General features: G+C 47.3%; 1 protein-coding gene across 1 annotated transcript in view; it reads right to left on the reverse strand.

Annotated features, from left to right (window-relative positions):
• Positions 1-8,203: 8,203 nt before the first annotated feature.
• Positions 8,204-24,542, reverse strand: part of LOC123512472 (tetratricopeptide repeat protein 28-like) — a 170,790-nt gene continuing 154,451 nt past the window's right edge. The window contains 16 exon segments of the mRNA XM_045268942.1: positions 8,204-10,839; positions 10,841-11,574; positions 11,745-11,852; positions 12,013-12,207; positions 12,452-12,683; positions 12,888-12,971; positions 13,195-13,320; positions 13,451-14,718; positions 14,910-15,471; positions 15,672-15,927; positions 16,064-16,320; positions 16,553-16,774; positions 17,121-17,267; positions 17,417-17,649; positions 19,212-19,362; positions 19,513-20,504. Coding sequence (XP_045124877.1) covers positions 9,526-10,839; positions 10,841-11,574; positions 11,745-11,852; positions 12,013-12,207; positions 12,452-12,683; positions 12,888-12,971; positions 13,195-13,320; positions 13,451-14,718; positions 14,910-15,471; positions 15,672-15,927; positions 16,064-16,320; positions 16,553-16,774; positions 17,121-17,267; positions 17,417-17,649; positions 19,212-19,362; positions 19,513-20,504 — 6,881 coding nt within the window. The 3' untranslated portion in view covers positions 8,204-9,525.

A 24,542-nucleotide genomic window follows, 5' to 3' on the forward strand; every position in this document is an offset into this window, starting at 1 on the left:
AGATTGACCTAGTTTCTCTCTCTCTCTCTCTCTCTCTCTCTCTCTCTCTCTCTCTCTCTCTCTCTCTCTCTCTCTCTCTCTCTCTCTCTCTCTCTCTCTCTCTCTCTCTCTCTCTCTCTCTCTCTCTCTCTCTCTCTCTCATTTTTTGTTAACTTATTATTATTATTCTTAGTAGTTGTACCAGTAGTAGTAGTAGTAGTAGTAGTAGTAGTAGTAGTAGTAGTAGTAGTAGTAATTATTGTTGTTGTTGTTGTTGTTATTGTTGTTGTTGTTGTAATTATAGATAGCGTAGTGTTAAGGAGGGTGTGTTGTCAGCATCGTGTGTTGATTGTTGCGTCATTAATCTTGCAGCGAGACCAGAGGCGAGTCACAGTTCATTAACCCCTGTGCTGTGTCTTGACCTGATTGATTGGGCGGCCTTGTCTAAATGACAGCACGTTGATTTAATTTGTATATTGTTTTACCAACTTGTCTCATTGTTCTTTCGTTTCTTCGTTCATTTCAAGCTCTTCAGTACTGTGGCCCATTTTTACTGTGAAATTAGGATACGATTAGACCTTTTTATTGACATTAGGAAGAGTCTATGGAGGTTAGGAGATTATTGGCCACATTCTTCACTATTTTAATCTTCGCATAAGTTTGTAAAGCTGTATAGAATCACCAAATAGTAAGCAGAATGAATATGGAAACGCGTCACGGTGCTGAAGGGGTTAGGATTTCTCAGCATATCGTAGTCATTTCGTCTTCCACAACACTAAGATTTATGTCAAAGGCACCTAATAAATTCATTTTAGTTACAGTTCGGCCTTGTGTTCCTTACCAGGACAATTTTCACAGCATTTTTGTGTTCTTTTTCCCCCACAGCACAGCTTCAAAACCTCTACATATTTAACAGCTCAATTATGCAGCATTTCGCATTTTTTTTCTTCCTCCACAGCACACGGCCATGCTTAAACTTTTGAATACCATGACGCGTTTTCATATTCATTCTGATTTTTATTTGCTGATTTTATACAGCTTCAGAAACTCATGCGTGGGATTAAAATAGTGAAGACTGTGGCCATTAATCTGCCTCCATAGACCCTTCCTAATGTTAATAAAATGTCCAACCGTAAACAAATCTCAAAGTAAAAATGTGTACCATTACTGAAGAAACAAAAATAGCAAGAATTTGTAGCATTTCGTGTCCTCTTTACCCACAGCGCTTGTTTCACAGTGCCCACACCTTTAACAGCAAGATTTCACCGCAGTCCAACACTCCCGGCCCGATTTCAGAGCTGTCCAGTGCGGTATCAGTTTTGTATCTCCCCAATTCCTCTCCTGCCGAAGTGAAACAAAAACCCCTTTTATCCAATTCTGGCTGAGAGAAACACCAGGCTGATAGAAGGCAGTAAATTCTCGTCCATTCAAGTAAAGCGACTTAGGAACTCATCAATTCAGCGCCCTCCTTGTGTCTGGCTTTTACTTATTTGTTTTCAAGTAAGAGGGAAAGACTGGCCAAGGACAACAAGGAAAATTAAAGAAACATCCACTTAGTCGCCAGGCTCCATGCAGTGTCGAAAGGGTTAACCAAAAAAAATAGGGATAAATGTATTGAAACTGTGAGGTTGGTATTTAAAAACGCTTTGCTCTCTCACCTCTGTTATTTCTAAAGGCCACAGAGATGATTAGCTGGGTTATCAAGAGTGTTTTTCCACTTAATAATAAAGAAATCATGTCACTCTTCTAGAACCATAAAAAACACCTTATTACTTCAAGTAGAGCCTTTTAAAAGAGTGTTTATCCAGTTAATAATTTCAAGAGTGTTTTTTCTGTTAATGATTTCTGTTAATAATTTCTGTTAATAATTTCAAGGGTGTTTTTTCCTGTTAATAATAAAGAAATCGTGTCACTCTTCTAGAACCATAAAAACACCTTATTACTTCAAGTAGAGCCTTTTAAAAGAATGTTTGTCCAGTTAATAATATAGAAATCTTGTCAATCTGCCTCTAGAAACGTAAAAACACCTTAAAAATACACGTGAAAATATAAATAAATCCTCCTGTATTAGTGGAGGTGTAGCGCAGTGTTGGAGAATACAAGCCTCAGTGAGAGACGCTCGTGTTGCATTAAAGGCGATGATAGTGTTGTTTGTGTATGCTAATATGGACTCTGGGGCTTTTTATATGCTCTCATGTCCTCTGTGACTGATGAACGATTTTTATTTTTATTTTTATGAGTGTTTCGTTTCGTATTTTATTTTTTTTTCTATCTTAGTTTGTTGTGTCTTATTATTTACTGTCTATTTCGTCCTTGTAAAGTCTTTTTTTTTTTTTTATTAATAGTTCTTTTTTTTGCCCAAGTTTGATGCGTTTGAGTGACTTTTTTTTTTTTTTTTTAGTTTTGTTTTAAGTTTATTTGTATTTGATCTTCCTTCGCTATCTGTTATTATATTCTGCATGTATTCTCTCTCTCTCTCTCTCTCTCTCTCTCTCTCTCTCTCTCTCTCTCTCTCTCTCTCTCTCTCTCTCTCTCTCTCTCTCTCTCTCTCTCTCTCTCTGGCAGTTCACGAGTTGGTTTCAGTTTCACTTGCTCATCGTCAAAACTGAATCGGTGTCAAGGATTCTAGTATATTCAAAAAAAAAAAGGAAAGAGAAAGAAAAGCCTTGATCTCTTTCTCCTCGTTTTAATTTGCGCCATGTCACAAAAGCCTTGGATGGGAAATGCATAAACTCAACAAGCTTATTCACTTTATCTATCTTTGGACCTTCTCCTATTTGGGTTTCTGTTGGGCTTAAAATGGCGCGTGAGTTTGTCGTGTGAGGTTATAAAAATTTTCCTTTTTTTTTTTTTTTCTTATTTTTACTTTCTGTTTCAATTCCCAAGGTCTTGTTTGTTGATTTGTTCGTGTATAATTTCTTTTACTTCTTTTTCTTCCTAGTTTGATTCCTGTTTCATTATGTTTTACTTGTTTTGTCGCTGTCCTTCTAGTGTGTGTGTGTGTGTGTGTGTGTGTGTGTGTGTGTGTGTGTGTGTGTGTGTGTGTGTGTTCATGTATTTCCTCATGTTTCCGTCCTTGTCTATTTCTATTTCAGTGAGGCAGTTTGTCAATGTATTCAGATGTGTGTGTCCATCTTCTCTGTCTGTATGTTTGTCTGCCTGTCTGCTTGTCTGTCTCTCTGCCTGACTCGCTGCCTGTCTTTATCTGTTTGTATTATTATATGTCTGTTTGTCTGTATGTCTTTATGGTTGCCTGTTTACTAATGGGTGTTTATCTGTTTGAATATTTGTGTTTATATTTATGTATGTGCCTGCCTGCCTGTCTGTCTGTTTGTGTCTGTCTATCCATCTGTCTATTTGTCTTTCTATTTGTCTATTCGTCTGTCCATCTGTTCGTTTTTCTGTGTATCTCTCTCTCTCTCTCTCTCTCTCTCTCTCTCTCTCTCTCTCTCTCTCTCTCTCTCTCTCTCTCTCTCTCTCTCTCTCTCTCTCTCTCTCTCTCTCTCTCTCTCTCTCTCTCTCTCTCTCTCTCTCTCTCTCTCTCTCTCTCTCTCTCTCTCCACAGTACACAATGCTCCCCCTGCCCAACAATCGTGGCCAGATCCGCGTCACAATAGGGAGCACCACAACTTTGCTCTCCCTCCAGGCGCCGCTGCCCCGCGTGTTTATCTTCCCAGGTGTTAATTAAAGTGTCAGTCCGCGTGTCCGTCTGTCTAATGGCCTGTCTTGCCGTGTCGCAGTACGGCATGTCATTAACTATCTCTAGCGGCCGTGCGAGGTGAATGAGTCTCTGTTTTATGGAAATCTGCGCTACTGTCCGTCCATTAACCTGTCTCTTATTGCTTCTTACTCCATTTCACCGGTACTTTCTGCCTTATCTCTCTCTCTCTCTCTCTCTCTCTCTCTCTCTCTCTCTCTCTCTCTCTCTCTCTCTCTCTCTCTCTCTCTCTCTCTCTCTCTCTCTCTCTCTAACCCTCTCTCTCTCTCTATTTCTCTCTCTCTCTCTCTCTCTCTCTCCTCTCTCTCTCTCTCTCTCTCTCTCTCTCTCTCTCTCTCTCTCTCTCTCTCTCTCTCTCTCTCTCCCTCTCTCTCTCTCTCTCTCTCTCCCTCTTTGTCTCTCTCTTCCCCTCATTCTCATCTTTCAGGGGGCCGTGGTCTCACCCGTCTCGCCTCTCACCTTGACTATAGCCAGGTGGAACAATAGGATCGAGGCTATCTGGCCAGAAATGCATGTGATCCTACGGCGTCCTACGTGGCTTAATAGGGGTTAATTACTTGTTCTCTCAAAGGGTGGCCGGGGAGGTATATAGTGGCCCGCTGCTGCCTCCTCCTCCTTCTCCCCCTTGCCTTTTGTGTGTGTGTGTGTGTGTGTGTGTGTGTGTGTGTGTGTGTGTGTGTGTGTGTTGTCTGGTCTTGTTCTCGATCTTGTTCTTGTTCTGCTTTTGGTTCTTCTCGCTTTGTTTCTGTTTCTGTTTTTTTTTTTTTTCTTTTTCATTTTTCGTTTTCTTCTTTGTCTTCTTTTTTTCTATCGCCGTCGTCCGCCTCCTCATCCTCTTCTTATTCCTACTTTTATCGTTGTTCTTGCGCTCCTTATCTTTCTCATTCTTGTCGTCGTCTTCCTCCTCCTCCTCCTCCTCCTCCTCCTCCTCCTCCTCCTCCTCCTCCTCCTCCTCCTCCTGTATGGCCTGGAAACTTGGTAACAAAATTAATTAATCACTTGTGAGCAGTTCGGTGTTGCTTAAGAAGTTATTCTCGTGCTGCCTCGGCACTATGAATTTGATTACGTGCAGGGCCCTTCAGGACACTTTCAGGAGGGCGTACGAGGGTGTTGGAGGGTGTAGGAGTAATTATGGAGGGGAAAGATAATGGCAACTCGAAAAGTCTCCCTTCCCTTTTATTCTGCAAGTAAGGAATTGATGAGAAGCTTAGAAGAATAACTTGTCTTTTGTCAGTAGTTACGCGAGGTGGTTCATGGAAGGGCAAGTGAAGATAGAGTTGAAAAATAGACTGGCGGCTCGTATCCTCAAACACTTCTATGCTTTACCTCCACTATTTCAAAAGGCTTAATAAAAAGTTAAAAGAGTTTTTAAGATGATTTTACAGTTCTAGAGGCAGATGGACAAGATTTCTGCATTATTAACTGGAGAAACACTCTTGAAAACCCCGCTAATCATCTCTGTGGCCTTGAAATATAGTCGTAATGAGAAAATAAAGCAATTTTAAGCAAGTTTTTATGGTTCTAGAGGCAGAGTGGCAAGAGTTCTACATTATTAACTGGAGAAACACTCTTGAAAACCCCGCTGATCATCCCTGTGGCCTTGGAAAATAGTTGTGGGAGAGACCAAAGCGTATCTGAATACGGACCAGAGTCTTCCTGTGCGTTTTTTTTTACTCTCAGGTACACGAAGGGAGTGAGGAGGAGACGGGAAGTATTTCATTTGGTCACTCAGCTCGAGGTTGTGAGGTCAACGAGTGTCCTGCCTGTCTCTCTGCCTGCCTGCCTGCCTGTCTGCCTGCCTCCTCGCGCCCTGCCTCCCCTAGCGACGTGCGTGTCACATTAAGGAACATGCAACACGGACACGGGCGAGGCAGGCCGCACCTTCCCCTCACCTGCCGCTACAAGATACAGCTGCTGAGAAATTCACTTCAGAAATAATAAAAAGAGAACTAATTTGTCATTTACTGGAGTTTCGTCTTAACCACATGGCATTTTTTTTACTTTCCCTCTCACAAATTATGCCGAGGAAAATTTTTTGTCCGTGTCGCAATCAATGAAGATTCGAGGCAGAATGGACGCCGTCATTTACATATTCCAGTCGTCTTTCATTCCTCATTAGCGAAGCATTACATGAAGAATTTAAGCAGCAGAGTGGGAGAGGTACGGAGTAGTGGGGAGTGACTGGTAGGGAGTAGTAGAGAGAGGGAGAGAGTGACAGAGAAAGGTACGTTTGCAGAAGCTACCGCGTACATTCTAAAGCCCAGAATATCACTTTTTTTTTTCTCATAATGTGCTTCTCCTTACAGAAAATGAAGTGAAGCTGGGCAGGTCGCGGCACGTGAGGTCGACGGCGGCTCTGGTAAGTACGCAGCGGTAAACATGCAGTGACCATTTGACGAGTGTGTTTATCCTGGGAGCGCCTTGCCTGCCTCGGAGATTATGCTGTTTACGCTGACCTCTTCCTCCTCATCGTTTTCTTCTTCTTCTTCTTCTTCTTCTTCTTCTTCTTCTTCTTCTTCTTACTATTGTTGTTGTTGTTGCCTCTTCCTCCTCTTTCTCGTCCTCTTCCTTTTCTTCTTCTTCTTCTTCTTCTTCTTCTTCTTCTTCTTCTTCTTCTTCTTCTTCTTCTTCTTCTTCTTCTTCTTCTTCTTCTTCTTGCTGTTGTTGTTGTTGTTGCCTCTTCTTCCTCCTTCTCTTTCTCTCCCTCTTCTTCTTTTTCTCGCTGTGATTATTGTTGTTGCATCTTTTTACTCTTCCTCTTCCTCCGTTTCTGCATTTCACACTGTTATTTCCTCTGAAGACGCAAATCCTTTCATCTTTTCTCCTCTTCCAAGACATGAATCATCATATTTTTTTTTTTCATCCATCCTTCCTTTTCTTTCTCTCCCTCTCTTTCTTTATACACATGGAATACTGCTCCTCCCCCCCCTTTTTCTCCAAATCGTCCCCCACTCCTCCACCTTCCCCTTGTTTCTCCTCCTTCCTCTTCCTTCCTCACCTCAAACACCTTCTCTTCCTCCTCTCCTTCCTAGATACGAGGAGTCTTTCTTTAGTCCTTCCTTTCTTCCTGAGGTATGATAATTAGACACGCAGAAAATACAGGTGAGTTTTCATTTAATTATCTCGCCGCCTCTGTGTTTCTCTTCTTCGCTACGATCTTCAGTGTTGTCACCTTTGCCTTTGTCTCTTACCCTCCCTCTTTCTGAAGCTAAGTCGTACCTCCGCTAATCCTCCTCCTCCTCCTCCTCCTCCTCCTCCTCCTCCTCCTCCTCCTCCTCCTCCTCCTCCTCCTCCTCCTCCTCCTCCTCCTCCTCCAAGCTTAAGTCCTGCAGATGTAATTGCTTTTCGAAGTGTAACCTTGATTGAATGGATGTACGTATAGGTGTGTGTGTGTGTGTGTGTGTGTGTGTGTGTGGTAGGGTTTCTAAGTATGAATACAGGTGTGTCTATTCCATCTTGCTGTTATTATTCCTATTTTGTTGCTTCTACTGCTAGTGCTACTACTATTACTACTACTACTACTACTACTACTACTACTACTACTACTACTACTACTACTACTACTACTACTACTACTACTACTACTACTACTATTACGAAGCTATTTCATCTTCTTTATTATCTTATATTAATGTATCAATTCATTTATTTTATTATTATTTGTTATTACATTTTTTTAGACAAGTGTGAGCCATTGTTAGAAATCTGATTAGTTTCCCATCGAGTCTGGTTTTCTATACCTTGGCGCAACGTTCTCCCGGCTAAGCATTGGAGTGACTTTTCTAATTTGATACCGCCTATATATGCTTGACGTATGTACACCCTACAATCTATATATGCATTATGCTGAATGTTATGGAAAGATGTCAAGTTATATGGTTTTTCATGTATGTGTATGTAGATTTAATGTTTTTAAGAGTGTTTAATTTGACAAAAATCACTTATTTTTTTGGCCTTTCCTTTCTGATTCAGATATAAAGACCTACATACCATTTTTTTTTTTTTTATGTGAAGGGAAAACTGGCCAAGGGAAAAATAGGTCCACTAGGTTACCAGTCTTCTGTTATGTCCGAGAAGCCAAAATAAAGAAATAATGTCTTAATACCTCCCTCTTAAATGAAGTCAAGACATAAGTTGGAAATGAAGCAGCAGACAGGGAGTTCCAGACACAGACACATGCAGACACACACATGATTGTTTGAGCGGGTTACTCCACGACTCTTAACAGGGTTTTGTGTTATGGTTTGCAGTGTTCAGGAGTGTTTTAAGTGAGTTTTTCTAGACTTTTGCTCTTTTACTTGTCTCATAAATATTTCTTCAACTTAGATTAGAGAAAATTAACTGCTATATTCTCTCTCTCTCTCTCTCTCTCTCTCTCTCTCTCTCTCTCTCTCTCTCTCTCCTTATATTTTTTTTTCTAAATTCAAGGTATTGTTTCAAAATTTATATTGTTAAGAATAATCACGATGAGTTGGTTTGTGTAGTTAGGAGAATTAAAAGTCGAGGTTGAAAAATTCTATATATGATACACGAAGATATATTACAGTAATCATATAATATATATCACAATATACAGAAAAAAACACACCACCTGTGTTTTTCGTGGCACAGCACTAGACCAACTTCCGAGACACACAAACACATTGACACTGACACACACACACACACACACACACACACACACACACACACACACACACACACACACACACACACACACACACACACACACACACACACACACACACACACACACACACACACACACACACACACACACACACACACACACACGTACGTCTAATCTGTCACTGGGTATTTAATTTTTCCCTCACAACCTTGAGTCATGTTCTCTATTAGTCCTTTCACACTTCACACATCTCCTCCTCCTCCTCCTCCTCCTTCTCCTCCTCTTCCTCCTCCTCCTCCTCCTCCTCCTCCTCCTCCTCCTCCTCCTCCTCCTCCTCCTCCTCCTCTTCCTCCTCCTCCTCCTCCTCGATGACCTCCATGACAGGTAACATTTCCCAGGTGACTAATTTACCTGACATGTGATTTAACAAAGATTGACACTTAAGGCACATTTTGTTCATCTAAGGCATTACTTTTTTTAGAGTGTGAATCTTAATGCATTTGGAAGGAATGACCAAAATTTCCCATGAGAGTTACAGTAAGATTTGGCTACAGAGAGAGAGAGAGAGAGAGAGAGAGAGAGAGAGAGAGAGAGAGAGAGAGACTTCAGACTACACATTTTTCTTCTTCTCTCGCACCTCACATCAAGAAAGAAAACGATAAAACAAACTTCTCCATTAGGTTCAAGCAATGGTTCTGTTTTGCACTGGGTTCGATCACTGTCTTTGAACTGCTTTGGGAAGACACGCGTGGCAGGGACAGGTAGGTAATGCTTTGGCACCGAAGGATGTCCCCAGGAGTCCTTGTCTCCCAAACCCTTGATATGGCATCGCTCACTTGGCACTCAAACTTGGCAAAGACAGGACAGGGTGGTGCTAAGTGACCCACCCACTAAATTGCGCTCTCCTTCTCCTCCTTATCCTCCTTCTCATCCTCCTCCTATTCTTCCTCCTACTCCTCCTTCAGCTCCTTCTTCTCCTCCTTTTAATACTCCAAAGTGTCCTGCTCTTCCTCCTAACACTCCTTTTTATTTTCCTTCTCCTCCTTTTCCTTACTCTGTTACTCCTCTTTACTGCTACTGCTCCTTCTCTTTCTTCAATTTCTCCTCCTCCTCCCGCCCATTTCCTCCTCCATCCTCCTAGACACTATGTACAGAGGGACGACGCCGGGACGACACTGCCGGCGTGGGGCAGTAAACGCTAGCAGGATGAGGACTGCTGTGTGTGGTGCGAGAACTGCTTGTGGGTCTTGGCTTTGCTCCACGCTGAGGGGTGCTTGCCTGGCCGCTTACAGGTCTTGGTCTTAACTTCGGACGCCTCGTCAGACTGGTCGTTCTCCGAGGGCTCCGTGGTGCCCAAAAGTTGCTCCATGTACTCGGCGATCTCAGAGGAGCCGATGCGAGCACCCACCGACCCAACGCTCATGGGCTCGTCGTGCTCGTAAGCTGGGTTGAAGGCCGCGTAGGTGTTGAGCTCCGCGACGGTGTGGTGCAGGGGCTCGTCTCCCCTTGAGGACATGCCTGCCATGCCTGCAGAAGGGAGAGTGCCAAGGGTGTCCTGCTCCCGCTCGGCGCCGCCCACACCAGCGCTGGCCTTGAGGTCATAGTAGCTTCTGGCCTGGGAGGAGGGCACAGGGCCGCTCAGATCCCCTGGTTTGCTGGCGCCATTGTTCCTGGAGGGAGAGTAGCCAGAGTAGTGGGAGTCTGTCATGGAGCGGCCGTCACCCTCGTCTCGCCGGCTGAGTTCAGAGACGACGTTGGACTGAGGCAGCCCTGCAGAGCTCTCTAAACTGACGCCCATGTTGGGGACTTGTGGGTGGGCAGACACCCACGGCTTAGGGCCAAACCTCTTAGGCGGGATTGGTGGTGGCTTTGGCTTGAAATCAGGCTTTGGTGGCAGCGCCAGTTGGTTGTCGTCAGCGAGGGAGAGTTTGTCAAAGTTACCAAAACTGTCCTCCGAGGCAGATTTGCTCTCGGCGTCGGCGTGATCCCCTGCCACGATGGGCTGAGCGGCGGACATAAGCAGCTTGGAGAGTGGCGGGGCAAGACCAAGGCCGAGGTTCCTTTCGTGGTACACGTCACTGATGGGCATCTCCCTGTTGAGGCGAGACATCTGTGTGGCAATGATGTGGTCCTGGATGCTCTTGTGGCCCATGTGGCTCATCTTCATGGACATCTCGTCGCCGGAGCGGTAGTTGTACAGAGAGTCGTTCTCATGGATGGTGGCAGCATGGTTGGTTCTTGGGCGCAGCAGCTTGCCAATGGAGGAATCCAGCTGCACCTCAGGCATCTTCCTGACGGGCACTAGGGGGCGGGCCTCAGAGGGCTCGGCTGTAGGGGCCGGCACGGGGGCAGCGGAGGTGGACGGTTGGCCTTCTGCTGCCTCTACAGACAGCTCTCGCTCATTGCTGCGGTCACGCCGGCCACGTGCCCCTCCTAGGCTGGGACGGCCCACCTCGGTGCGGACGCTCAGGCGGTCTAGGGTGTCCATGGTGGCACCCTTGCTGAGTCTCAAAGGTGGCGGCGCTACCCACGGTGGTGTACACACTGCGCACGGTGCCCGTCCGCCGCGGTCCAAAGTCAGAATCAGAACTTTGTGACTCAAACCCAGAGGAAGCCTGTGAGTTGCTCTTGTTTATGGTGACGTATTGGGGCCTCATGAACCCGGCGCTGACATCACTGACTCTGCTGTGTGTGGGCACGGGAGCTTTGGGAGCAATGACGGGCTTAGCCAGCGGCTGGCGGCGCACTGTGGCCTGGCCGCTCTCCCAGTCAGTCATGCTGCTGGTGCTGCTGGAGCTGTCTGGTCGCTTGCCGCCTCCGTCACTCGCTGGGGAAGCTGACGTGTACATGGAGCGGATCTTGTTTTGGTGTGCCAGTGTGAGGGACAGACGCGGGGAGGGCTGCGGGGAGCCAGTGTCGCTTGGGGGCCCATGGGGGTTGCGAAAAGCCTGAGAGTACTTGGCCACGGGGTCGACAGGCGAGGGCGTGAAGGCAGCGTCACTCTCTCTACCCTTCTGTTCGCTGGTGGAGGCTCGCGCCCCATCAGGCTCCCCACGGTTCCTGACGTAGCTGGAGAAGGCTCCGCGACCCAGTAGTAATGGGGCTGGGCGGTGGGGCGGGAGGGGTTGTGATGGTGGCGGCGGAGGTGGTGGAGCAGCCACAGACTCATCCTCGTCATCAGAGCTGACGAGGGACTCGAGGCTGCTGCTTGAGTCCACACTGAGGCTCTTGGGTGCATCTTGAGTGTCTGTAACAGTGCCACATATGACTTAAAAATGAACATAAGATTGTTACTGATAATGTCTACATCGTAACTTGACAGCAAATTTGATATTTCAAAAAAATACATAAAACCACTTACTGAAAAGTAGCACAAGTTGTCTGCTGGGTAACGATAAAGAGTGGCTGTCAACTTACCAAAGAGCGCCAGGAGAGCTTGGTGTGCAAACTGGATATTGCGCTTGTTGGCTTGTTTGCCCGTGCGCAGCGTTACCTCATCACGCCCCACCTCCATCAGGTCAAATCCTGTAAAGACACTCATTACATCTCTGCACAACGCATCACATCTTTGTATGATTATGTTGTTTTCTCGTCATTAACAATACGTGCATGGTATTTCACTTCTATCTCTTCATTCCTCCTCCATTCCTCACGCCCCTTCCTCATGTACCACTGAGTCACTTACCTAAGGAAGCCAGCAGCTCGTGGCAGCCGTTTACTCGCCACAGCTTCACGTGGACGGGGACCTCGATGGACTCACTCTCCAAGTCTTTGACAGTGAACTGGGTGATGACGCAGCGCATCACTGATATCACATCCTCGGCGTATTCAGGCGAGTCCAGCAGTTTGGAGACAGCCTGGAGTGACGTCTGCGAGAGTCCTGTAAGAGGAGCATAAAGTTATATGTGAGAGAAGCACGGCAATAAAAGATACACAACTTTACACGCATTATAGATTGTCCATTATTCCAATATACTAAAGAAAATGTGAGCGTTTCATAGTTGAGAAGATTATTATTCATCATCTATAGGTGCTGTCACCTCAGTGGGCCTTTTCTTCCTAATTGTTGTCTTTGGCCAGTGCCTCTCTTGCACAGAAAAAAAAAGATGCCGTTCAGAACTCACCAAGCAAGGCCTGGAGAGAGGCAGAGCACTGGGTGAGCCGCTCCCCAGGGTCACTTTGTGGGAAGAACACACTGCTTGGGATGCCGTTTGCTGCTGGCTCAAACCTGAAGCCAACGCTCATCAGCAGGTCCTTCCACCCAGACACGTTGCCCACTTTATTCTCGATGGACTTTTGCGTGGTGTACATGGCGTTGCGATGGCCTCGATGGATCCGCTGTAGGGACTTCTCCACCTGAGAGAACGTGAAAGTGTTAAGCCAGTATCAAACGCCTCATCAGCTAAAATGACAAACTGCTCACCACATAGTTTTGGTGAGATTTGCTGTTCTTTCGTGAAATGTTATGTTATCTTGAAATCTTCTTTTGAAATTATGTAGTTTTTCAGTCAATATGATTAATTTTACGTTTAATTGAAAACGGAGATGCATGTAACTCACCAGGTGAAGAGTCACTCTGAGGGCATCCCTGCACTTGTCTGGTGTCCTCAGCAGCTCACATAGTGCTTGCCCCATCAGTGCAACCTGCGAGGAAAAAAAACACGTGAGCTTTGATAAACCAGAGATTAGAGTGATAGAAGTCCCAGTGTACTAGTATTGTTGCTACTTGGGAGTTTTGAATACAGTATGATTTGTTTATTACGAAACACTAGTACATTTTTATGAAGAATGTAGTGCTTTAATGATGCTGAACGGTTACCTGTACGGAATCATAACACACCATGAAAAAGTATCTTGCTAATCTTACCTTGTTTGAGAGCTTGACATCTGCGCCAACTAGAAGGAAGCCTGCCCAATTGGCAGGGTGGGCGAAATGCTTGGTGGTCTGCACGGTCTGCTGCGCCTCAGATAATGCACGGCTTACTCGTGCACCCTGTAACACGGAAAAGTGATTGTGAGGCACTTAGGAAGCGTGTAGTGCTATTTGTATTTTTTTATTAAATTGTCATAAAACAATTTCAAACAGAAAAGGCACCGCACATGACAGTAGGAAGGTGAGTTACCTGCAGCAGCGAGGAATAGAAGGTTCTAAAGAGTATTTTGACTGCAGTGTCTGGAACAGGCCAGAGAGACACAAGGACACACTGGGCTCCTGCTGCCAGCAGTGCCCGTGTCAGTCCCACCACACCGTCACTGTTGGCCCGTCCATGGTGGTCCCGCGTGTGGCATGATGACACCACCACCAGCTTGGCCCGCAGCTTTAGGTTAAGAATGTCAGCTGCGGTGAGTAGAAATTCTGAAAGTGCTGGAAGGTCTATGGTGGAGGCAATCTCCGAGCCTTCATCGTCTAAGTGCTCGTGAATGGCCTCGGGCTGGGAGGAGTGGGAAAGCCGCTTGGAGGCGCGTGATTCAACGAACTCTCCCGGCGAGAGGATCACAGCAGACAGCTTCCACGACACGTGGGATGCCAGGTGAATGCACTCCACCTGGCTGATCAACCTCAAGATGGCCTCCTTGTTGGCACAGGAGCCTGTCAGAGCCTTGGTCTGCAGCATCTCGGCCACAATGGATGCCTCCTGCTCGGCGTAGGGAATGTCTCCCCAGCCCCACTGCTCCGTCACTGTGCTTGGCAGCTTTGGGTTGCCAATCACTAGTGCCGTTGTCTGCTCGCCGTTGGGCTTGGAGTTCTTAGAGCGCTGACTCACCTTGAGGGCACTGATGGAGGGCACCACCAGCAGGGAGTACCGCTCACATAGGTAATCATTGCAATTGGTACCCTTGAGGACAGGGAAGGGCACGAGGTAAAGATCACCCTCTAACACGAGCATCAGTTCCCGTGACACCCCCGCTTCAGGCAGGTGGTCCTCCATGGGCGCAATGAGCAGCTCATAGAGGGAGCGGAGGCACGAGGGCCCCTGCCAGGTCACCTTGCGGGAGCGTGTGGAGCCCGGCCGTGAGGCAGGACCTGAGGCGATGGAGCCGCTGACTGAACCCAGCGAAAACAGTGACGATAGGGAATAATTGGACGAATTGAAGAGATGATTCCTGTTGACCATACGGAGGAAGCCTGTCCTGTCAGCCTCGTGGTTCAGCTTGTCGCCCAGCTCCTCCAGATGAGCATTCCACATGTCACCGGCCTCGCTCTCAGTCTCGCTTGCAATCCCACCACGAGTAACATTTGCGCCACATTCCACTCCGAGGGCGTCCCTCACTGACTGAATGTAGTGTTCCAGCAGCGAGCCCGAGGTGGTGCCAGTGGTGTCCTCCCCGCAGTCACCCTCGCGCTCTGCCTCGACCTCACTCACACTCACTTCATGGAACTTGACAACACCTGAGGATGAAATGTACTGTTAGGCCTGCTATTGTTTGGAACTTTGGAGCTTGCTTGTGACATGGCTCCTTGGTCCATCTTACTTATACCTAGCATTATGTTGCTTTTCCCAAGCTCTCCTGCCCCACTAGAGTTGACTACCTTGCTAGTTTAATGATTATTGTTTGTAAAAATGGTCCCTATGTTCTCACCTTTGTTGGGAACGATGAGCCAGCTGTAGAGACAGCCTGCAGCGATGCTGTAATAGAGCACTGACGCTTTCTGTCTGTTTACAATGTCGACAATTTGATCCACCGTGCTGGGAGTGGAATCTTCAATTCTCGATGCGCGGGAAGCAGTGGACGCGCCTTGACGTTCAAACAGCAGGTCTACGAAGGCCCTGGTTCTTCCTCGCTCTGCAACAAGTAGCGCCTCCTCGTTGCGTCCTAACCCCACCAGCACTCGCTGCAGCGCCTGGTACGAGGCTGTCTGCAGGTCGAACAGGGAGAGGCGGTAGTCTTGTGAGCCGCGCGCATCTCTCCTGATGGTGTCCAGCAGGTGGGCAGCACGGTCTAGGTGGGTGTGGGCGGCCTCCAGGTCCCCGTGGCCCCACAGTGCCATTCCCAGGCGGTGACGGATCTTTGCTTCGTCCTCGCGGCGACCCAGCTGCTCGGCGATCTGGAGTCCTTGTTGCAGGTACGCCACCGCCTGCGTGGTGTTGCCGAGGGCGTGGTGGACGCGGCCCAGCGAGGCGTATGCCAGGGTCTTCGCCACCTGAGCGATAAGTGAATTTTAAGCACCTGACATAAGGCCGTGGTAGGCTGATAGGCCTCTACTTATCTAATGGGATCTTTACACATCTTTCGTATACCAAGAAGTTATTGAGGCATTATAGGGTTTCCTTTTTCATGTAGTCAGAAAATGTGAAGGCATTAGGTAATGTTGACGGGTGTGGTGGGTGGGATTATCCATACCTTGTCGTTCATTTGGGCGGCAATGCTGAGATGCTGCTCGCCGTGGGTCACCGCCTGCTCGAAATTCCCCAAAGACTCGTATGCCAGACTAATGTTGCCGTGCGCTCGCCCCTGCTCAGCAGGATTGGTCAGCTCCTCGGCGATGCGCAGGTCTAACTCGTGGTAGCGGAGGGCAGTGGCGTATTCACACATCTGCTGATACACAGTGCCCAGGCCGCACGCTGCCTCCGCCTCGCACAGCTTGTCTCCCAGTTCCCTGCGGCACAAAATCCTCATTCAGTTCGAAAATTGAGTCGTTGCTGCTTCCATTGATCATATTATATCATCCATTTAACTCCTCCCTGCCTCACACTAAAGATGTATGGCAGTGGCAAGGGGGCTCACACACTCACCTCGCTATCTGATGCTGGTGCTCCATGCAAGAGATGGCCTGCTCGAAGTTACCGAGGAGGGAATGGATGTGGCCCAGCTCCCCATAGGCCGACCCCTTGGCCGCCGGAATGTTGAGTTCGTGAGAGACGACGAGCCGCTTCTCGTAGCACACCAGCGCTTGCTGCAAGTTCCCGATGCAGCGGTGAGAGCTGCCCAGGCCTCGATAGGCTCGCTCCTGGTCCCGAGGACTCTTTGTCTTGAGTGCGATGGCCAGGTACTGCGGGAGGAAATCAAATGAATTACATTCATTTCTAAGCACCAGTATTTGGATATCTCTTGGGAAGTACAACAGAAAGACAAAAAACTCACATTGTGTACTTTTTTCAAGCATTATTTATTCAATCAGCATTTGAGTATATCTGGAATCAAAAACGGAATTTGGCGCACAGCATTTTTGCATCGCACATGACTGAAAGCAAGACTCCATAGGAAAAGATGAGTAAACTTACTTGTTCGTGACATTTGATGGCCTCCTCGGAATCTCCCAAGGCGTCATAGCAGTCGCCTAGATTCCCAAAGGCGCGGCCCTTGTCGATGACGGCGGTGGTGGTGGACAGTTGCTCGAGGGTTGCCAGTTGTTGCTCCAGGTAGCCAATGGCATCTTCGAAATGGCCCATGTTGAGGCGCGCGATGCCCAGATTGCCGAACGCCTGAGCCTCCAGCGCCGCGTCCTGAATAACATTTGGCGAGCATGAGGGAGGGAGGGGGAGAGAGAGGGATGGAGGGAGGGGATGACGATGAGGGATGAAAGGAGAGGTGACTCTGAGAAGTGATGGTGAGGGATGAGAACAAGACGAAGGTGTGAGTAACAGTGAGGAATGAGAAGAAGGTGGAAAGTGATGATAAAGGATAAGGGAAAGGTAGGCAGTGGGAGGCAAGGGTGGCAGGAAGACAGGGAGGGGTGATGGTGAAAGATGAGGAGAGAAGAGGGGTGGCGCTGAGGAGAATGGTGATGCAAGGCGAAGACAGAGGAGGTGTTGTACTTGCATCACTGAGATAAGAAAAGTCACTCCTCACCTTCAGCTCCTTGGCGCGTTCCAGCTGCTCCTCGTAACACTTCATGGCGTTGGTGTAGTTGGCGAGGGACATGTGCACGGCGCCCAGGTGACCGTGAGCCTTGCATTCCCCTTTGATGTCACCCATTTCCTGCCGGATTGTCAGCTCCTGTGGGGGGACATGGCGTCAGAAAACACTAGGAATATAAGTAGAGACATATTTACATCGAAACGAGGAATCAAGATCTTAAGCAGAGACATGCACATTTACACTCACAACTTACCTGAGGAACCACTTACAAATATCAACTGTCTTACCTGCGTGTGATAGCCGAGAGCCTTATCGAAGCATTTCAGGAGTCTGTGGGCAAGTCCAAGAGCACCGTAAGCTGAGGCCTCCAGTACCTTATCCCGTGACTGTTTGGCTAGTACGAGCTGCTTCTGATAAACCTTCACTGCCTCGTCGTAATTCTTCATCTTCATCAACACGTCCCCGATGTTCCCCAACGCTCGAAACTTTCCCTGGAGGTGCTTCATCATGTGTGCCAGAGCTGCGGGGAGGAAGGACCGTCAGGTGGAGGAAAGGGTGAGGAAAATAAAAGAAGGATGTGTTGTTTGTAGGTAGATATCAGTGTCAAAGGGGAAGATGGCAGGAGGTGGAAACTATTGACGTGGGAAGGGCGGAGTTCGGAATAATATTGACAGTTTAGGGAATTTTGGATATGGAGTAAGAAAAACGCTAGATAAAGTACGAGAGAGAGAGAGAGAGAGAGAGAGAGAGAGACAGAGACAGAGACATGAGAAACAAACATCAGAGAATAAAAACAATAAGAAAAAAATAAGAAAATACAACAGAGAAAGAATCAAGAGGAAGGTGGGAGGGAGGGAGAGTTACTGGGGGGTGCAGATGGTGATGGTAGAGGGGGAGGGGAGGGGGACACGACTATGTACTACCACACAGGTTAACGCCCCCCGCCAGGCCCAAACCTCTCCAGCGACCCCCCGCCGAGGCATCCACCCACGGCCCACGACACGGGTAGTTCACACTTGTTATCACGCCCCCAGTCTGCCCCGCGCCAGGGAACAGCAGACCAGGAAGCACCGAACCCTAACCTAGAGGCCTATTTTTATTTTTTAGACCTATTTTTTTTTTGTAATGAGTCACACTTATAAAAAAAAAAAGAAAAGGATAATGAAGAAAGTAAAAGTGTAATTTTTCCTATTTTGTTGACTTGTTATTGTTATCGTCATTTGTTTTTACTCTTATCTGTTTCTTTTTTTTTATTATTTATTTATTATACATATACTATTCATAAATTCATACAACTACGGTCTTTCTCTCTCTCTCTCTCTCTCTCTCTCTCTCTCTCTCTCTCTCTCTCTCTCTCTCTCTCTCTCTCTCTCTCTCTCTCTCTCTCTCTCTCTCTCTCTCTCTCTCTCTCTCTCTCTCTCTCTCTCTCTCTCTCTCTCTCTCTCTCTCTCCTCCATTCCACTCTCACCCTTCTCCTCCATTACCACATCTTACTCCTCCCCTTTCTACCCCCTTCGTTCACCCCCCCTTCCTTCCCAACCCACGCCCCCCTCGGCCAGGTAAAAACAGCCGCTGTCACCCAAGAATTCCCCGGCAGGAGTCACTCCATTGTTCCTCCTCCTGCTGGTGACAGATGGAGCAGTCACCGGCGCTTCCCAATATTTATGGGGTCACCTCCTGCCTCGTCCGTACGATATGACCTTCGGGGATGTAAGGATGATGTGGGGAAGGGACGCAGGGAGCCACACGGGAGAGGAGGTGGCACACAGAGAGAGAGAGAGAGAGAGAGAGAGAGAGGAGGATTTGGATTATCTTGAAGGGGTTTTTGGGGTTAGGAATGTGAGAGAGAGAGAGAGAGAGAGAGAGAGAGAGAGAGAGTATGGGCAGACAGAAGGGGTCATAGTGGACAATGGTGAGGCTGGCCCAAGGACTATCAGTACAGAGATCATACCAAGAATTTTTTACTCTCTCTCTCTCTCTCTCTCTCTCTCTCTCTCTCTCTCTCTCTCTCTCTCTCTCTCTCTCTCTCTCTCTCTCTCTCTCTCTCTCTCTCTCTCTCTGAGGAATGCGGCACACACTCACCGAGGAAGTACTTCTGACACTCGAGTGCCGTCTCTGAGTTGCCCAGTGCCAGGTGAGCCAACCCCAGGTTACAGTAGGCACGTCCCATCGACTTCCGGTCCTGCAGGTCCTTGGCCAGCGCCAGGTCCTGGTCGTAGTAGCGGATGGCCTCCTGTGGGTGAGATGGACAGGTGAGACAAGCGGCGGCCGCGGAGGGGAGAGATAACACTCATACGCATACGGAATGGCAAGGCAATTTAGGTAAGTTTACTCAGCTTGGGGAAGGTCCGGCAGGAAGGCTCGGGCCGGAGGACGGACTGACCTTGAAATTCCCGAGGCAATAGTGGGCGTAGCCGAGGAAGTGGCACGCCCGCGCCTCGCCCTCCGTGTCGTGCAGCTCCTGGGACAGCATGAGGTACTGCTCGTAGTATGGCACGGCCTGGGCAAACTCCCCCCGCGAGGAATGGCAGTTCCCCAGGTTGAGGAGGGCGCACGCCTCGCCTGCCGTGTCCTTCAGCTCCCGCGCGATGTTAAGGTGGGAGTGGTAGTGCAGCAGCGCCATCTCGTGCATGCCCAGCGCTTGATACGCCACCGCCAAGTTGCCGTGCGTGGACGCCTCGCTCATGCGGTCATTCACTTCCTTGCTGATGGTCAGCTCCTGTTTGTGGTACTTGATGGCCTGCTCGTAGTACCCCATCGCGGAGTAGGCGTTGCCGATGTTGCCGTAGGCGCGCCCCATGCCTGCGCGGTCCTGCAGCAGCCTGGCGATGTTGAGGTGGGCCTGGTGCAGCTTGAGGGCAGCGTCGTGGTGCCCCATTAGCTGGTACACGATGCCCAGGTTAGAGCAGGCGCGTCCCTCCGCTACCTTGTCCTTGGTGCTGAGGGCCATGTCCAGCTGTTTCTCGTGCCACCGCTGCGCCTGCCCGTAGTCACTCATGCAGCGTGCCGCGTGGCCCAGGCCGGCGTATGCCCGCGCCTCGATGGTGCGGTCGCCGAGGTCCTGCGCGATCCTCAGCACGTGGTTGTGGAAGGCGATGGCCTGGTCGAAGTTACGCTTGTAATGGTGGCTGGAGCCCAGGTTGCTGTACGCCCGCGCTTCCTCCACCTTGTTGTTGAGGTGCTTGGCGATGCGTAGGTGCTCCATGTGGCAGTCCACGGCGCTGTCAAAGTCGCCCATGGCAAGATACACCGCGCCCACGTTGCCAATCTCCCGCGCCTCCTGCAGTTTGTCGCCCATTTGCTTGACCAACTGAACACACTGCTTGTGGGAGGCCAGGGCGTTAGGGTAGTCCCCGATGGCTGTGTAGACATGACCTGCGGGAGGGAGAGGAAAGCGAAATGTGAGAGGGTCGGCATACTTAAAGAACAGCTGGAGGGAGAGCAGTGAGGGAGGGGAGAGGCGGTGGAGGAGACGCTAATGACGAGCTGAGCGGCGAGAGTGAAGAGGAAGAAAAAGAAGTGAACCAAGATGTTCTTTTTGATGAAGTGTGGACCAGAGCATGTAACGTGGCGGCCACTAGCTAATGTGTTCTGCCCTCCTCCTCCTCCTCCTCCTCCTCCTCCTCCTCCTCCTCCTCCTCCTCCTCCTCCTCCTCCTCCTCCTCCTCCGTGTTCCCAACCTTACCCCCACCATCCTCATTTTTAACCTCTCTATGTCTCCTTACTCCCTCCTCCTCCTCCTCCTCCTCCTCTCTCCTCCTCCTCCTCCTCCTCCTCCTCCTCCTTCTCCTCCTCCTCCTCCTCCTCCTCCTCCTCCTCCTCCTCCTCCTCCTCCTCCTCCTCCTCCTCCTCCTCCTCCTCCTCCTCCTCCTACCTCTCTTATCCTCCTGTCACCTTCAATAAATCCAATACTCTTTCTCTGACAACTGTGAGGATTCTTGCTGGTGGTGGTGATAGTGGTGGTGATGGTGGTGATGGTGGTTGATGCAGGAAATAGCATTAGGATTGAGAAGAAGAAGGAGGAGGAGGAGGAGGAAGGATGTGTATGTTTTTCTATTTTCTTTGTTGATTCTCAAGATGTTTCGTTCCTGTTATCAGTTTATGATTCGAAAGAATGTGCTTTGTTGTCGTGCAATTAGTGTTTTGGTCTTTATTTGGGCATGTGTGTATCGCGAGCCGGGAAAAGTGTGTGCGCTGGAGTTGATAATGATGAAGATGAGGATGATGATTGGTGATGACGATGATAGTAATAGTAATAGTGGTGATGGTGGTGGTGGTGGTTATTGTACTTTTGCTAGTAGTAAGAGCGAAATGTTTGTAATAGTGAAAATGATTCCCAGTGCAACTACTACTATTACTACTACTACTACTACTACTACTACTACTACTACTACTACAATAAAAACAACAACAGTAGCAACAATAATAACAGTAGCAATAGTAGCACCAATACCAACTAATCTCTAAAACCTATACCCTTTGCTGCAACACACTACAAAATACTCGGAGAAATACACAAATGAACACCACGGGCAAACCAACCCAAGCAAGCGGCGGCAGGACATTAGCAGCAGCGTTGAGATCAGAAGCGGTAGCAGCAGTGGCGGTAATAGCAGCAAGAACAAGCGAGGCAGGCAGTGTGGGCAAGGCAGGCGGGGATGGCAGGCGGGGCGTTCCGAGGAAGTCGCTGGTGGGGGGAGACGCGGCGACAGGCTGTATATTAATGCCATTTATGCGGTGACACTATCAGGCGACGCATCTCTGTCTGATTTGCACTTGGCCCAAATTGTCGAGTCATGCCTTAATGAGTGCCTGGCTACCCCCTCTCTCTCTCTCTCTCTCTCTCTCTCTCTCTCTCTCTCTCTCTCTCTCTCTCTCTCTCTCTCTCTCTCTCTCTCTCTCTCTCTCTCTCTCTCTCTCTCTCTCTCTCTCTCTCTCTCTCTCTGTCTCTTCTCCTCCTCTCTTCTCTCTCCTCCTCCTCCTCCTCTCCTCCTCCTCCTCCTCCTCCTCCTCCTCCTCCTCCTCCTCCTGCTTCTGCTTCTCTTCATGCGAGCAATTATTCCTGAGCAATCTCTGGATGCACATTATTATTATTTTTTTCTTGTATCTCTCTCTCTCTCTCTCTCTCTCTCTCTCTCTCTCTCTCTCTCTCTCTCTCTCTCTCTCTCTCTCTCTCTCTCTCTCTCTCTCTCTCTCTCTCTCTCTCTCTCTCTCTCTCTCTCTCTCTCTCTCTCTCGTGTTATGTGTTGCTTTTTTTACTTTCAGAATCCTTCACTTTCTTTTCATTACTTGATTTATCTCTCTCTCTCTCTCTCTCTCTCTCTCTCTCTCTCTCTCTCTCTCTCTCTCTCTCTTTCCTTCGGGTATTTTATTTTTCCTGGTTTCCTTTGCGGTTTTGTCTCTCCTCGCTGGCTAGTAATTACAAGAGCGAGTGTTCCCTCCGTCACTTGCTCTCTCGCTCCCTCGCTCACTCGCTCACTCGCTCCCTCGCTAATGTTAAAATGTTAAGTAGTTAAAATATTGGCTTGTTCTATCGCATTCATCTCTCTCTCGACGAACTAAGACACTTTATTGATTGTTGATAAGGATTTGGGATTCTTTCATGCACTCGTTAGAATAGTTAAGTCTTTTTTCTCTTTTTCATGTCCTTATCTCTTTGGTACATATTCTTTATTATTTCTATTTTTACGGGTTTTTTTTTTTTTTAGTTTTATTTATTGTTTTAGATTTGAGTGACATCGGGATAATTTTCATAAGGGAACGTATTTATTTTTGTTTTCCATCTTGTGGGTACATTTTTTTTTATTTCCTTTTTTTCTTTATTACGGTTCTTTTTTCTTATTTCATTAGGGAACGTATTTATTTTTGCTGTTTCTTTATTTTGTGGGTACATTTTTTTATTATTCATTTCCTTTTCTTTTCTTTATTACGTTTCTTTCTTATTTTCTTTACAGTGTCTCGGCATGATTCGAGAGATGAAAGGGAAACTGGTACTTTTAAACTCCCTAGTACCAGGACGCGTTTTCATTTTCATTTTGGTTACTATTTGGCGATTTTATACTGCTTCAGAAACATATGTGGGGTGTAATAATAGTGAAGACTGTGGCCATTCATCTTTTGACCTCCATAGACCCTTCCTAATGCAAATAAAATCATCTAATTATGCTCAAAACTCAAGGTAGAAATGCGTCTCAGTATTGAAGAGGTGAAGCTTTTTAGGTGTGTGTTTTATATGCTATTACTCTTTTCCTTATAGAATTTGGGTTAATTTCTCTTTTTCTTCGTAATATTTTATTATTTTTACTGACTTGAAGGGAATTAGTTACTTATGAATATGTAATTCTCAAGACATTTATCCCTTTCTTTTGGCTAACTCTATCGGACCTCTATAAGGACTGGCAACTAAGTGGGCCTTTTTTTTTTTTTTTTTTTTTGTTGTTGTTGTTGTTGTTGTTGTTGCCCTTGGACATTTGTCCCCTCTTACCTCGAAAAAAAAACTGTTAACAATTCTTGATATGATACGTACATTTTTTTTCAGATTTTGCTTTCTTTCCTTCTTTCTTTTTGTGTTTATCATTTTCTTAGGTTTGTTTGTTTGTTTTTGGCTCCATTTTGAAAAGGTTGGGAGCAAAATTTCAAATAATCTGAAATACCAAGAGTTTCATCTCCTCTTCTTGGTTCCAGTGTTGTAGAAATTTAAGATCGAATCCATTATTTCTAAACACCATGTATATTCAATTCTTGGGTTCAAATTATACAATGCGTAACTTGGTGAATGCAAACCCTCATAACAGATACACGCCGTCAAGTTAACCTGCTTAAACTTGTTCCTTTTTTCTGCCTTTTTTTTTTTTCCATCATACCTTAATTATCATTCCTGAATTTAAATGTAATACAACTTATGATCTCATGTGAATAAATTATCCTCACATTTATACGTTGCTGAGCTCACAAGTACCCCGGAAGTCTCGTGAACCTCGCCTTGCTTTGTTGTTTTAATGTCTTAATTTTCACCTTCAGATATAATGAGCGAAAATCTAATGAAAATATGACTCTCTCTCTCTCTCTCTCTCTCTCTCTCTCTCTCTCTCTCTCTCTCTCTCTCTCTCTCTCTCTCTCTCTCTCTCTCTCTCTCTCTCTCTCTCTCCAGTTTACCTGAATCTTGTGGCTTTCTAAATTATTGCTCCCTTTGTCACTATGATATGCTTAACGTCCATCGTCAAATTATAACACCTCCCGTGACCTGGAAGTGGAATCTCTCAACACTCCTCCAGCCTCCAGTTTACGTGTATCCCGGAGCCTCTTATCACCTTAACGCGCGCTTGAGTTCCCAACAGGTATTTCAGGTGAGCGACCCTCTGGTGCAGGATGGTCGGGGCCTAGCCATCCGCGAGCCGCCCGTGTGAGATTCAA

The sequence above is a fragment of the Portunus trituberculatus genome, chromosome 33, assembly GCF_017591435.1.
Source record: "Portunus trituberculatus isolate SZX2019 chromosome 33, ASM1759143v1, whole genome shotgun sequence".
NCBI classification, from domain to species: domain Eukaryota; kingdom Metazoa; phylum Arthropoda; class Malacostraca; order Decapoda; family Portunidae; genus Portunus; species Portunus trituberculatus.